The 12,666-nt window shown below is 32.3% G+C and overlaps 2 protein-coding genes across 2 annotated transcripts; one reads left to right on the top strand and one right to left on the bottom strand.

Annotated features, from left to right (window-relative positions):
• Positions 1–4,767: 4,767 nt before the first annotated feature.
• LOC119683685 lies at positions 4,768–11,186 on the top strand. The gene is made up of 3 exons (XM_038097488.1): positions 4,768–5,312; positions 9,782–9,932; positions 9,990–11,186. Exons 1-3 carry the CDS (start codon positions 5,135–5,137, stop codon positions 11,137–11,139), a joined length of 1,479 nt encoding a protein of 492 aa, XP_037953416.1. The 5' UTR covers positions 4,768–5,134; the 3' UTR covers positions 11,140–11,186.
• Positions 11,187–11,322: 136 nt separating this feature from the next.
• Positions 11,323–12,197, bottom strand: LOC119680560 (translocon-associated protein subunit delta). Its single transcript, XM_038093454.1, has 2 exons — positions 11,823–12,197; positions 11,323–11,756 (listed from the first exon to the last, which is right to left on the bottom strand). The coding sequence occupies exons 1-2, from the start codon at positions 12,069–12,071 to the stop codon at positions 11,496–11,498; spliced, it is 510 nt and encodes a 169-aa protein (XP_037949382.1). The 5' UTR covers positions 12,072–12,197; the 3' UTR covers positions 11,323–11,495.
• Positions 12,198–12,666: the final 469 nt, after the last annotated feature.

Below are 12,666 nucleotides of genomic sequence, written 5' to 3'. Positions count from 1 at the left end.
TTTCTCAAATTGATACATTTTGGTACGCTATAAACAGATTCAAAACAAATCGTATGTAAGTAAAGTAGTACTAAAAATTATTTAAACGGCTATAGAATAATAATTCATTCTTGATATCTTAAAACTTAATTAAATTTATTTAAAGTGTGTTTTTATGTCAGATGTAATAATCCATTGATTATTCGAAATATTATTTTTATTTGTTAACTATTGCTTGTTAACGGCACTAAAAACTCGCAAAAATGTAAATACTAGTACAAAAAATTATTATAGTATTGCCTGGGATGTGATCGGACCATTATGTTTTTAGTGTATTTCGAATTTAGTTACATTCTGTGTGAAAAAACAGAAATTGAATTTATTAGCTTCCATGTATTTTAATTCATATTTGCCAAACAACTGATTGATATTGAATCAATCATATCATAATATTGAATCGCTGGTTCAATATTGAATTGATGGCGTCAAAACTATTATAACCCACTAATATTGGAATCGCACTGGCATCGCAGTTAAATATCTTCACATGTCACTTCCATTAATAATGGACAATTAATAATTGAATGCTCTTCATTTACAAATTCTTAATTTTTGTGTATATTATGAAATTAAACTAAAAAATATGTAAATAGAAAATTGTTGAATATAATCACAGGAAAAAAGAAAGAGAAACCGAGAAAGCAGAGAGAGGAAAGATAGAAAGGAGAGACAGAAAGGAGAAAGAGAGGAGGGAGATAAAGGATAGGAGAGAGAGAAAAAAGAAGAGAGGGGAGAAAGAAGAGGGGAAAGGAGAGATAGAAAGTAGGAAGAGAGAAAAAAAGGATAGAGAGAGAAAGAATAGAAAGAAAAAGGAGAGAAAGAAAGAAAAGAGAGACAGAGAAAAAGCAAATGAGAAAGAAAGAAAGAAAAGAGAGAGAGAAAGAAAGAAAAGAGAGAGAGAAAGAAAGAAAAGAGAGAGAGAAAGAAAGAAAAGAGAGATAGAAAGGAGGTAGAGGAATTCCCTAATGCGTCCTGGAACTAAAGGCAGAAAGAAGAAATTGTACTAAACACATAAGGCTAAAGCAGAAAAAACGACGGGCGAAATCAGAAGAATAGTGTAAAAACTTCAATAATGGAAGGGAAGTTTTTACAACACCACATATTACAAAGGAAATTAAAGGGTTTAATAATGACAAGACATATTCTATGAAAAGCAGGTAGAGAGAGAAAGAGAGTGAATACATTACCAGAGAGAGTGACTCTAAACACATCAGATTAGATATTCACGGAACAATCACTTCTAAGTCTTCTAACACAAACGAAAATATTGAAAACAGAATTGATCTATGCCCTTGATGAGTAAAAAAAAATAACAGTTATTAAAAAAAGATATCAGAAAGAAATTATTACTGTTATGTATGAAAAATTCTCGACATTACCTACTAAGCTAATAAAATGAAGTCAGAAATTTAGAGTGTCCTTATAACAAATTGGGCTTATTTTCTTTTTAACATTTTTATTATTCAATTAAAATAACCTGAAAAGCCCCGAAGAGACTTTCCCAAAATTCAATCAGCCATTCCATCAATTACCAATGTTAAGCAAAATAGTTGAAAAAGTGATTCTTTTAAGATTCAAAGAATCAATAATATTGAAGTAGAGCAATATGGATTTCCAAAATACAATTTCACTCAACGACAGTTGTCCAATGTGTAGTTCAATGAATCTAATCATTAGACCTTGTCATGATACAGCAAAGGCACTCGAGGTTAATAGTCAAAATGGAACGTTTTCACAAAATCTGTACAACTTCTTGAAAAACAGTAAATTTCGATTATGCTTTCAGTCCATAATGTTAAGTTTAATGTGAGTGTCCATCGTGAAAAATGGATATTGTGTCATAAAGTGCTCTGAAGTCGTGCTCTTTCTCATGATGAGATAGAGTGAAACAATATGCAGTCGGAGTCATAAGTCTACAAGCAGGAGGTACAAAAAACTTTGAAAATATTTTCCAAAAAAATCAATTTATTGGAAATATACTTTATTGTTTTTTTTATAACATTCAATGCATAATGTTTTTGCGAACTTTCATTTCATGTGTTCAAAAAACAGCCGAGATAACGGTACTTTCATCATAAAGAGTAGCAAAACAGGCGATCAAAAGTCTACAAGCACTAAGTATAAGGAGCCACTCGTTGACTTCGACGATTAAGCGTCGTTCACCATACTCAAAAGGATATCATACTACACAAGCAGATCTTTGCGAGTTACAAGGGGCTGTGGGGCTTGCTTAAGAGTGCAAGTGCATTGGGGATGGGCAGATCATATTAATGGATCTATTCGGCCTTTAACAACAACAACACTAGTAAATATGTACAGACATACATACATAATAATTAATCCAATCTTTTTGTCGTATATACTGAGGTGATTAGTGCTAGGTTAGCTTAGGTTGGAGTGGCGGCCTTGTGCCCAAAGACCAATTGTGCTCCAATAATGGCCCGCCGTGATACCACATGATGTAATTAGTGTGTTAGTTACTATGTCCAGTTATTCCTGATATATGTATGTATTATGTATGTATGTAGCAATAAATATTATTTATGATACTTGAGTTGTGGGTGAACTGGAGGATCGTCCAATATAACAAAATGTAATCATTAAAGTAATTAAATAAACTATCAAACTGTCAAATTTTTGTTTTTTTAAGTTAAATTTATATAAATACGAATACATAGAAAAAATTTAATACATATCAAAACATTAATACATATTTACTATGCACATAACAAAGCATATATACAACTATTATTATTGTATATAACGCATTCATTTGTAATACAATGTATATATGTATGTATGTTTTTGTGTTCTAAACGGTGTTTGCTGACTTTGTTTTACACTAACCCCTCTTTCCGCATTTACTCCCCTCCACTTAACATTTATCGATTTGATATGAAAAAAAATATATGTATATACAGAACATACGTACATATTTATGCACAGATAAATACTCACTCACATACATACCTACATACATACATATGTATATTGCAAGAAAAGACCGTTGTTTAAGCACAGGCACGAAAACCATCAGAAGGTTACGCTGCCACATAGGCCGCCTAGCTCGACAACAATAGCAACAACATCAACAAACAAACTAAATATAAAAAAAGAAAAAGTAACAAACTGAACCAGCAGCGACGACCCACCAACCAAACCAAAGCACAGCACAGCACAGCACAGCACAACATGCCATTTAATGCTTGATATTCCTCCTTACATTCACACCATGCCATGCCTGCGCTGGTTACGCGACGACTTCAATATACGCTAACGTCAGCTTACTAAAAAGCACAAGTTGTACTCGCAGTCGTTGTCGTCGTTATTTTTGTTATTGTTTTTGTCACTGTTTGGGCGATAACTGGCGCTGATGTTACAGTCGTCGGTTTGCAAGAGGATGGCGAAGGCAAGAGGAAGCAGCAACACAAAATACAACAATACAGCCGGGCTAGAGCATTTCAAAGTAACGTGCACAAAACAGGAGTAGTGTAATATACGTACATACATACGTACGTACGTACGTACGTACAAATGTACGTACATATATCAACGGGTATAGCAGCAACATTGTACGAATTATAGCGAAGTGGGGGTATTGACGGGTAGCGACACACAGTTTTTTAGTTACCAAAAGCAAACAGGCAGGCAGGCAGGCAAGCAAGCAAGCAGTGCATATAGTAGGGAATGTGTAAGTAGGAGGATGGAGAACGCGGAATGGATCGATGGCGAGGTACGACGGCAAACTGCACACACGCATACAAAAGTAAAGCGGTCAGGCAGAGAACGCTAGCAGCTACAGCGGCAGCATCAAGAATAACACTAAAAATAAAGTAAAAACATAAAAGCGACGCATCAACAACAGAAACAGCAGTTGATGGCACGACGATAACAACAACAGTGCTGATGAAAACCACAACAACAAAACAGCAAAAATAAAAAAATAAAAAAAAACATAATATAGCAGATATGCGACCGTACTTCTACTACTTTACCTTTCGGTTGAGCACCGCCAGCAGCCCCCATTGTTAGCGACTGCACTAGTGCAAACAACTACACAGCAGCTTGTGTGTTTATTTAGATGCATATACATATGTATCTACATATGTATATGCTATATGTACGCGATTATGTTTATGTTTATAAATAAATTGCACGGAAAGCAAAAGCAAACAGTATTTATGGCGGTAAAAGAAAAAAAAAACAAAGCTTAAATATAACATAGCGGTATAGTGCAAAAAACTTTAAACATTTAACCGAATTATTGTTCGGTTAAATGCATCAGGTTACTTCTAACTGTGTTAAACAAAACTTACAGAAGTTAATTAAAATAATATTAAGAACAGTTCTATTGCCGCCTAAAATGTGTACATTCATGTATGAATACTCAATCTTAACCGACTCATATGATAACGACGACAAATGCCTTTTTTCCATATTACTTCACTATCCTTTACCGCTTTGGCTAATAGCAGCTAACTTTGTGCTATGTAAATGTGATGCGTTAACAGAACCCGCCTGCGGGCAATTCAACAAGAGTGCTCGTTTGGAGTTAAGGAAAGGAAAGCAGCGACATTTTGTGCGCTTACGTTGTCGCCTTTGCAATGAAAGCGACGGCGACGACGCCAACACCAACGCCAACGCCAAAGCTAACGTCTGCACATATTGTGAAGAGGGACTTCTAGTGCTGCTGCTGCTGTTGATGGTTTTTGCTGTTTGTGCGGTGGTTGTTGTTTCAAACATCGTGTATGTGTGCTCATCATTCAAGTGTCCGACTTTTGTCGAAGCGGTCGTTATATCGGAACTTTTGCGTGCAAATAAAATAGCAGCGCATTTAACGGCGGTCAAAATATGTGAACTATGTACGCAAGTGCATATAATATAAACACAAATGTGTGTCTGTATGTATAGACAAAAGTGTAATATAATAATAAGCAACTACATATGTATGTATGTATATTCACATGAGTGTGTATGTGTGTGTATCAGCTCGCTATTGTGAATTTAATTTTTGAAAATCCAACAACAACCATCGTGCAGCAAATTAAGTTAAGTTTTACTGTAAATTGAATAAGATTTTCGAAAGTACTTCAAAATGAAAACGCCGCGAGTTGCTAGTGAATCTTCTACAACATCAGATAACACAGCAGAATTTATTGATATAGTCAAGAAGTACGACATTGTATATAACACGCATAATCCTGACTATAAAAATGTCGAAGTTAAAATGAAGGTTTGGACACAAATCGCCAACGAAATTGGTTTGTCCGTTGGTAAGTAGAAACAGAAACGGTGCAGAAAAACACACAAGACAATAGAAAATGTAAAATCTCTAAAAAAAAAAAGCAAAAAACCACTAAAACAAAAACAAAATAAAGTAAACAACAAAAAAGAAGAGACTAACAACAAATCCTCGGCATCCAAGCAAATGACGTTACTTGCGTAAAAGTTACAGGCGAGCAAGACTCGCGAAAAAGAGAACGAGAGCATTTCGCTACATTGTTTATTTTCTATATGCGCTCGTTTAGTTTTATTGTTCTGAATGTGTTGCTTGCAATGGCATTCCAGTAACAAAAAATACTAATAAATAATATATTTAAAAAAAATTAAACTTCAGGCAACTGTATACTATATGCAAATATTGTATAATTTGTGATGATTATTAATTGTCTTTGTATATAATTAAGTTTTGAAATTATTTGCATTTAATTATATTATAATTAACGCATTAGAATATATTTCATTTTAATAAAATAACTTTTCTCTATTATTTCTTAATTAATTACCACTTATCACAAATTTTTAGTTAATTCAAATTGATTTATCAGACTTTAAAGATGCTAAATCATTGAAAATACTACAAAAAATCCAATTTGATGAAAACACCGCTTATCACAATTTCGTTCGGCATATAAAGGGGATGTCCAAAATTTTTTTGTATTAGATTTGTATATTGTGTGTATTTAGTTTTTTTCAAGTAAAAAAAAAATTTTAAAATAAATTAATATATTAAAAAACTTTTAAGAAAGGAACAAAATCAAAAATTACAACAAATTATCTCACAAGTTTTTAAACGCTAAGTGCACAGAACAACCGCGACTTCACTGCACCTTCGACAAAACTCTAGTAGAATTTATTATGCACTTGCGCTTACGACTGATTTTTGACAGTGTTACCATATTTGAAATCGTAACATTTAAATTTGTGACCACTTTTTTCATATATACGATTTTCAAGGAATTGACGATCAAGGAATTGACACATACTTAATTATAATGCAATACGTTATTAGTAGAGTTATTAAAGAAAATATTAGGCCCACTATAGATTATAAATGCATTTTTGTTATATATTTAATATAATAGAAAAGAATATAAAAATAAATTCATAAAGTTTCACTTGATTTTCAAAAACAAAAACAGAAAAATATTTAATAAAAAAGTATAAGCAACAGATAATTTTATTATTATTTTATAGTAATATAATTACATAATAAGTAATAATATAATATAATAAGTAATAATATAGGACGTCTGCGAGTTAGGCTAAGTTGCGTTCTAAATGAGAGAAATTCTAAGTTGTGCCGATAATTTAGTGATGTGTCGATATATATTGATAAATGGCAAAATGTGTGCAGTGCAAAAAATGCCAAAAAATCCCATTTGGTTTAGCATCAACTTAGCCTAACTCGCACACGTCCATAATATAGGCCGTATGTGAGTTCGAATAAAAGGATGGTAAATTGAGGGAAATAGTAAATTATGTCGGTATGGCAGCGAATGTTAGTATTTATCAGAATTTCGAGTAGAGTAAATTAGATAAAAATTAGGTAAATAAGGTGTTACTATTGTGAAAACTTTATAAAATGTTAAATAAATAAATTTGAAAACTTTTAAACGAAAATAATAAATAAGTTCAATAAATAAATATTTACATAAGTACAGTGCAAAAAATCCCTAGGAAATTTCAATTTAGTTTACCTCGCACGCAGTCATTATAAGTAATATTATAATAATAATAATATAATATAATAATATATGCACATAAAATTATACATTTTTTTTATATAAATTTTCAGTAAAGATTTATTTGTTTTAATTTTATTAGGGACCGTTCAAGTAATACGCAATGCAAATTTTTGTTATTTTAGAACCTTCTCTTCCTTTAAAACAGTATATCGAAAATTTATACACATACCCATTCTTTGGAATAAAGTTTTTGCGATAATTGTTGGCTGAGCATACCATTTTCTTCAAGTAGTGAAAACTGTAGTGATCACGGAGTGCATTGGCGCTATTTAGTTAGCCTACAACCGATCACCAACCTGTACGGTTAATAAAGGATATTATATTTCACACATCTATGTTTGTGATGATCGCCAGGCTTCTTAGTTCGTAGGTTATTATAGGACGTGTGCGAGTTAGGCTAAGTTGATGCTAAACCAAATGGGAGATTTTTTGGGATATTTTGCACTGCACACATTTAGCCATTTATCAACACGTATCGACACATCACTATATTACCGGCACAACTTAGAATTTCCCTCATTTAGAACGCAACTTAGCCTAACTCGCACACGACCATAGTACAAAGTCTTAATATTGTTACATTTGCATTTTCTATATATTTGGTTCAAAGAGATTATCAATTTTTCGTGACCGCTGCCCACTGATCAGTAGACTGTCATCACCACAGCGAGTTTTACCACTTTGACCTCGGCTCTAGGATTTTCGTAGCTTATATATGATTGATTGCAAATAACGATTTTTTGTATATCTTAAATAAAAACAAAAACGCTTGTTCATCTTGAATCTTTATTTTAGACTGAAAAAGTTTTTAATATGTCACAATTGAAAAACTTAGCGTTGCTTCCAATAATTATGCTTATTAGACATAAACACTCCATAAGCATAAACACTTGGGCATAAGAAGAATGTCAGTTAAACAAAATACCATGTTGGAAGCAACGATAACATAAACAAAAATACAATATTAGAAGCAACTATGCTTTATTTAAGTTAGTGTATACTGATTAGAGTATCATCTATGTTACTTACATATATATCAGTTATACAAAACATTACAGTACATTAAAAATAAATATTAATAGTTCGTGGTATTCCAAAGAAGCTTTTTCAAAGAATAAGAGTAGTTTTGGAATAGTTTAAAAAATAAGTAAAATGTAAAATAACTTAAGTCATCAATTTTGCTAACTTAATGTATAACTAAGTCAGTTTTGAGACTTAAGTTACGATTGTTAAATTATCCTTGATATATACGAATATATTCTACACAATTGATCTTTATTTGCGAGATCTGGTTATGTTTTCGTTAACTATTACATTTTAAATATGTAATAAAAAGTTTCTGACACCTGTAGATTTTGTGATATCTGGAACATAACATAACACTGACTACTTACATATATTTTCGTGTTATATTATTAAAAAATGAGTTCTATACCTTAATTTTCTATGCTTTAACCTGGTATTGAACGAAGTTTTCTCAGAAAGCAGTCTTTGATCTATAATGCGATTTTATAATATATAATATACTGCGGTTTTCAGCTAAAATAAAAGTTGAATTGGATTCTCCAAATACAAACCAACAAAATACGTCATGTACAACCATCAAGAATTTTTTTATTAAATTTATGATAATTTTTTACCAAACTATATATATTTATTTTTGCAGCGTATGTAATGTCTTCTTTCTAACTCTAAGAAATAAAAGAGGTGTCAGATTGTCGGTCTCGCCGGCATCAATGATTAGTCTAACGCCTCCATTAATATAGGAAGAAACTAGTTGTTTGATATTACTATAATATTAAACAGTTGTATCCATAGGGCTAAATCGATTTAATACAACAAAGTATCGTAGAAATTTAACATTTATTGATATTTGAAAGATAAACGTGTGATTTACCGGTGGATGAAGAAAAACTGAGAATTTTTCTTCTCATACATTAGTAGGGACGGTTGTGATTCATGTAAAAATTCAGTGACTATCGTAAAATAATCATAATAATAAATTTGAAAAAAAACGGTTAATTTTCTTTTATATAAGAAACTTCGCCTGCTGCGTATTATTCACATAGAGGTTTCAAACGTCATCGTATACCTAGCACTCACGATACCAAGAAACAGATGCAGTAAAGTATTTTATGATATATTCACTTAAGTCATGCTACGAATATAAGACTGTTGTTGGTACTTGGACACACAGTAGTGAAGGGGGTCTGATTACACAGATTTAAAATGTATATAAAAGTAACAGACGACAACAACCATATTCTAATTATACAGACTACGGTATCGTTTTTAATCTGTTAATGCACACCATGTTTAAAATAGCTATTTAATGGTACCCATATTCCAAGATATGTGTTAATTAGGACATTAGGGCAGATCCTTCATATTACCAGCTGATTGTTAAACACCTTTTTTATATGAGCTTATAAATTCAGTATTTGTACTTGTTGATTGTTTCTCACGAAACGTAAAATTATTGGAAGAACATAACATTTTGAGTACAATTCGTCTTTTTTTATGTAGAAATATATATACCATAAATGTAAGAATATATATACCACATTGATATAGTATTTTATATAACAATTTAATAAAATTTTATTTAATTTGATTTGTTGAATATGATTGAAATATGAGTTGAAAATTTACATCATTTAATTGTTATAAATTAATATATTGTTTAATTGAAATATTTCATTATTATTTTTAAGATGCGGCGAAACGAAAATGGAAAAATCTACGGGACAGTTATACCAAGTATTTACGTTCATTTCGTACAGGAACCAAAACATCTAAAAAATATCAATTTTGGGCTCATGCAGAACATATGGTTTTTCTTAGACCTTATCAAGGTCCAGGCAGGTATGATCTCTTTATCTGAATTATTAACTGGTTTTAACTTATTCTTATTTTATGTAGAAATCCGAACAATAATGTAAAGACAAAAAGCGAAGAGGAAGATAATGAATGCGATCTAGGTTATCAAGTATTAACTAAAGCGTCAACAAATTTAGAGGATGATATAAGCAGAATATCAACTACAGTTACCACTGCACCTATTCAAAATGCACCTACAACTACTCAAACAATAGCTATAATACCACCAGCTGTAAGTTCTCTCACACCATCTACGGGGATTTCAACTTATTCGTCGATAAGCAGTTTTGGATCTTTAACTACAGCTTCAATAAATAACACTGCGTCTGGTACAATATTGTTGCCGGTACCATCATTGCCTCATGTACCATTGCCACCACAGTTATGCAAATCAGTATTAAGTCAGCCCACACTTCCTACGCTAGCAACAACTATGCCAACACAAATATTTCCCCAACCTCAATTACCAAACATTATCAAATCTGCATTACCAATAACGGCTAGCAGTACTTCGAATAGTGTTGGTTGCCTCATTATTGAGCCTCAATTATTTGCATCAGCTGATACCTTTAAAAAGGAGCTGGGCTCCCATTCCAACCTTAATTTGTTTCAAAATACGGTTTCATCAGTACCGGTTATATCATCACCTGCTTCAACTAAGTCAGCGCAAGCACCGTCGAGCAACAAAATACGTCGTGTACAACCGTCTCCTCAAACTGCAGCCATTAATCTAAGCTTTTCTGCTACAACACCAAACGTACAACCGCCTCAACCCAAAGTACGAAAATTAAATGATAGAAGCGATATTGACATATCTGCAATATTACAAGCGAATCGCGATTTGGATGCCAATACATTATTTTTCCTTAGTTTAGCAAAAACAGTTCGCTCCATGCCAACGAAGTTTCAATCGTTAGCTAAAATGCGTTGTATGCGCATTGTCAGTGATATTGAGTTGGAACTGGAGAACGCAATTGAATGCAATGGTTCTATTGCCCCAGACGATGGTATGAATGGCAATTCTAAATACTGTAGCATTGATACTCCACCACCTCCGAACGAAGGAGGTTGCATACAAAATCCAATAAATGAAGGTGCAACTGAGCACTTTGTGTATGTTATGTCTCCATCACGTGTGGAAAGCATGATTGATATTTCGTCCGACGAGGAATCTGGTCTAAATGGCAAATAAATTTGTTGATATTTAAACTGTAGAGCTTAAAGAATAAAATAAAAAATAAGAACATGTAAATAGAAGTATAAATATATATAAAATTCTGAAATATATGTAGAACTGAAAAATTTATTTAATTTTTGTAGAATACTTTTAGTTTCAAACTTTTATTTCGAGAATCATTTCCTTGAAAACTCCAAATTTTTTTCCAATTGCATTCATTTATTGAATGAAAATCATATTTTTCAGTACAAACAATGTTTCTTTATTGATATCAAGGCTTATGACTGTATGAATTAATGAATGAATTTCATTCAGAGGATGTTGTTTACAGATCTTTCTCAGAAATGCATATTTATATCACATAATAATATTTACAATTGCACTTTGCTTTTTGTTGTAAAAGCAAAATAAGCTACTGCACTAACAACAACAGCAGCTAACAATTCAGCTTTAACCCAGGGTCCTTTGTAGGCACCTTTAGTCGGAACTGAAATATCAATTAAGGATTTGATTGCATTGATACTTTCGCCGTCACGTTGTGCTTTTCGAATGTCGGTGTAACCATCTTCATCAAATAGACGAACAACAACGTTTCCACTGCTACCCTTTTTGATTTCTTCTGTCCAGCTCACCTATAGCATCAATCAAAGAATTGATTAAAGAAGTTCTTGACAAAATTCATAAGATATATAACGCACCTGGTATTTATTGTCGCCAATACGAGCTACTGGGACTAAAGCTCCGCAAGGGAATTCAGCGAATAATGCTGGCTGTTCGCCATTTCCACAAGTCAAAGTGAACTCTCCAACGTGCGCCAAAGTAGTAAGGATTGTCGCATCCTGTGTACTGAAAGCATTAACAGTAACTTTAGGTTTGGTGCATGTAGCAGCTAGCCCATTGGCAGTCCATAATGAGATCAGCAAAACAGTGAACAAAACACGCGACATTTTATTTATAATTTATTAAAAACTTCTTATTGAAATTTATTGCAGATACTCCAACTTCGACTGAAGACCACCAACACGTCTAATCAAAAACAAATGTGAAAGCGACTGTTTGACGTGTCACGACAATACGTTGCATTCGGCTTTTACTTAATTCGATAGAGGGTTGCAGAGTAAAATTTTAAACGCTAATTTGGTAATTTGTTAAAATAGTAGTAGAAATGCTGAAAACATAAAAATTTAGCTGTCAAGTGTAGAACAAAGTGTTTTCAAATTAGCTGATATTCGAGAAAATTAAAAATATATTAAAGTTGGAACAGTAGAACAAGATTATTGCGTGTTTAAAAAATAGTACTAAAAATTAAAAATATTTATTTGACGTGTACATGTCATAAGATTATATATGTTATGACCAAATGTCTCCACGAGCCATAAATTATGTATTATCGTCTGTCAGTTCATTATAATGTCACATGGAGATTGATTACGTCTTGCCATATATTTTTGCTCTACCATAAAATAACAAGTAAGGCTGCGGTTACATTGCATACGAATTTTGTCTTGCATGTTCGTACGAACAAATCAAATGCATGTAAAT

This window comes from Teleopsis dalmanni, chromosome 2 (assembly GCF_002237135.1).
Source record: "Teleopsis dalmanni isolate 2A chromosome 2, ASM223713v2, whole genome shotgun sequence".
In the NCBI taxonomy this organism is placed as follows: Eukaryota; Metazoa; Arthropoda; class Insecta; order Diptera; family Diopsidae; genus Teleopsis; species Teleopsis dalmanni.
This window is presented reverse-complemented; position numbering and strand designations above follow the sequence as displayed.

Bases quoted from the DNA above. Each gene is read 5' to 3' on its own strand.
- LOC119683685 (XM_038097488.1), top strand. From the start codon at position 5,135: ATGAAAACGCCGCGAGTTGCTAGTGAATCTTCTACAACATCAGATAAC. The intron at 5,313-9,781 runs GTAAGTAGAAAC...ATTATTTTTAAG, and splicing joins CGAAATTGGTTTGTCCGTTG to ATGCGGCGAAACGAAAATGG. The intron at 9,933-9,989 runs GTATGATCTCTT...TATTTTATGTAG, and splicing joins CCTTATCAAGGTCCAGGCAG to AAATCCGAACAATAATGTAA.
- LOC119680560 (XM_038093454.1), bottom strand. From the start codon at position 12,071: ATGTCGCGTGTTTTGTTCACTGTTTTGCTGATCTCATTATGGACTGCC. The intron at 11,757-11,822 runs GTGCGTTATATA...TTGATGCTATAG, and splicing joins TTGGCGACAATAAATACCAG to GTGAGCTGGACAGAAGAAAT.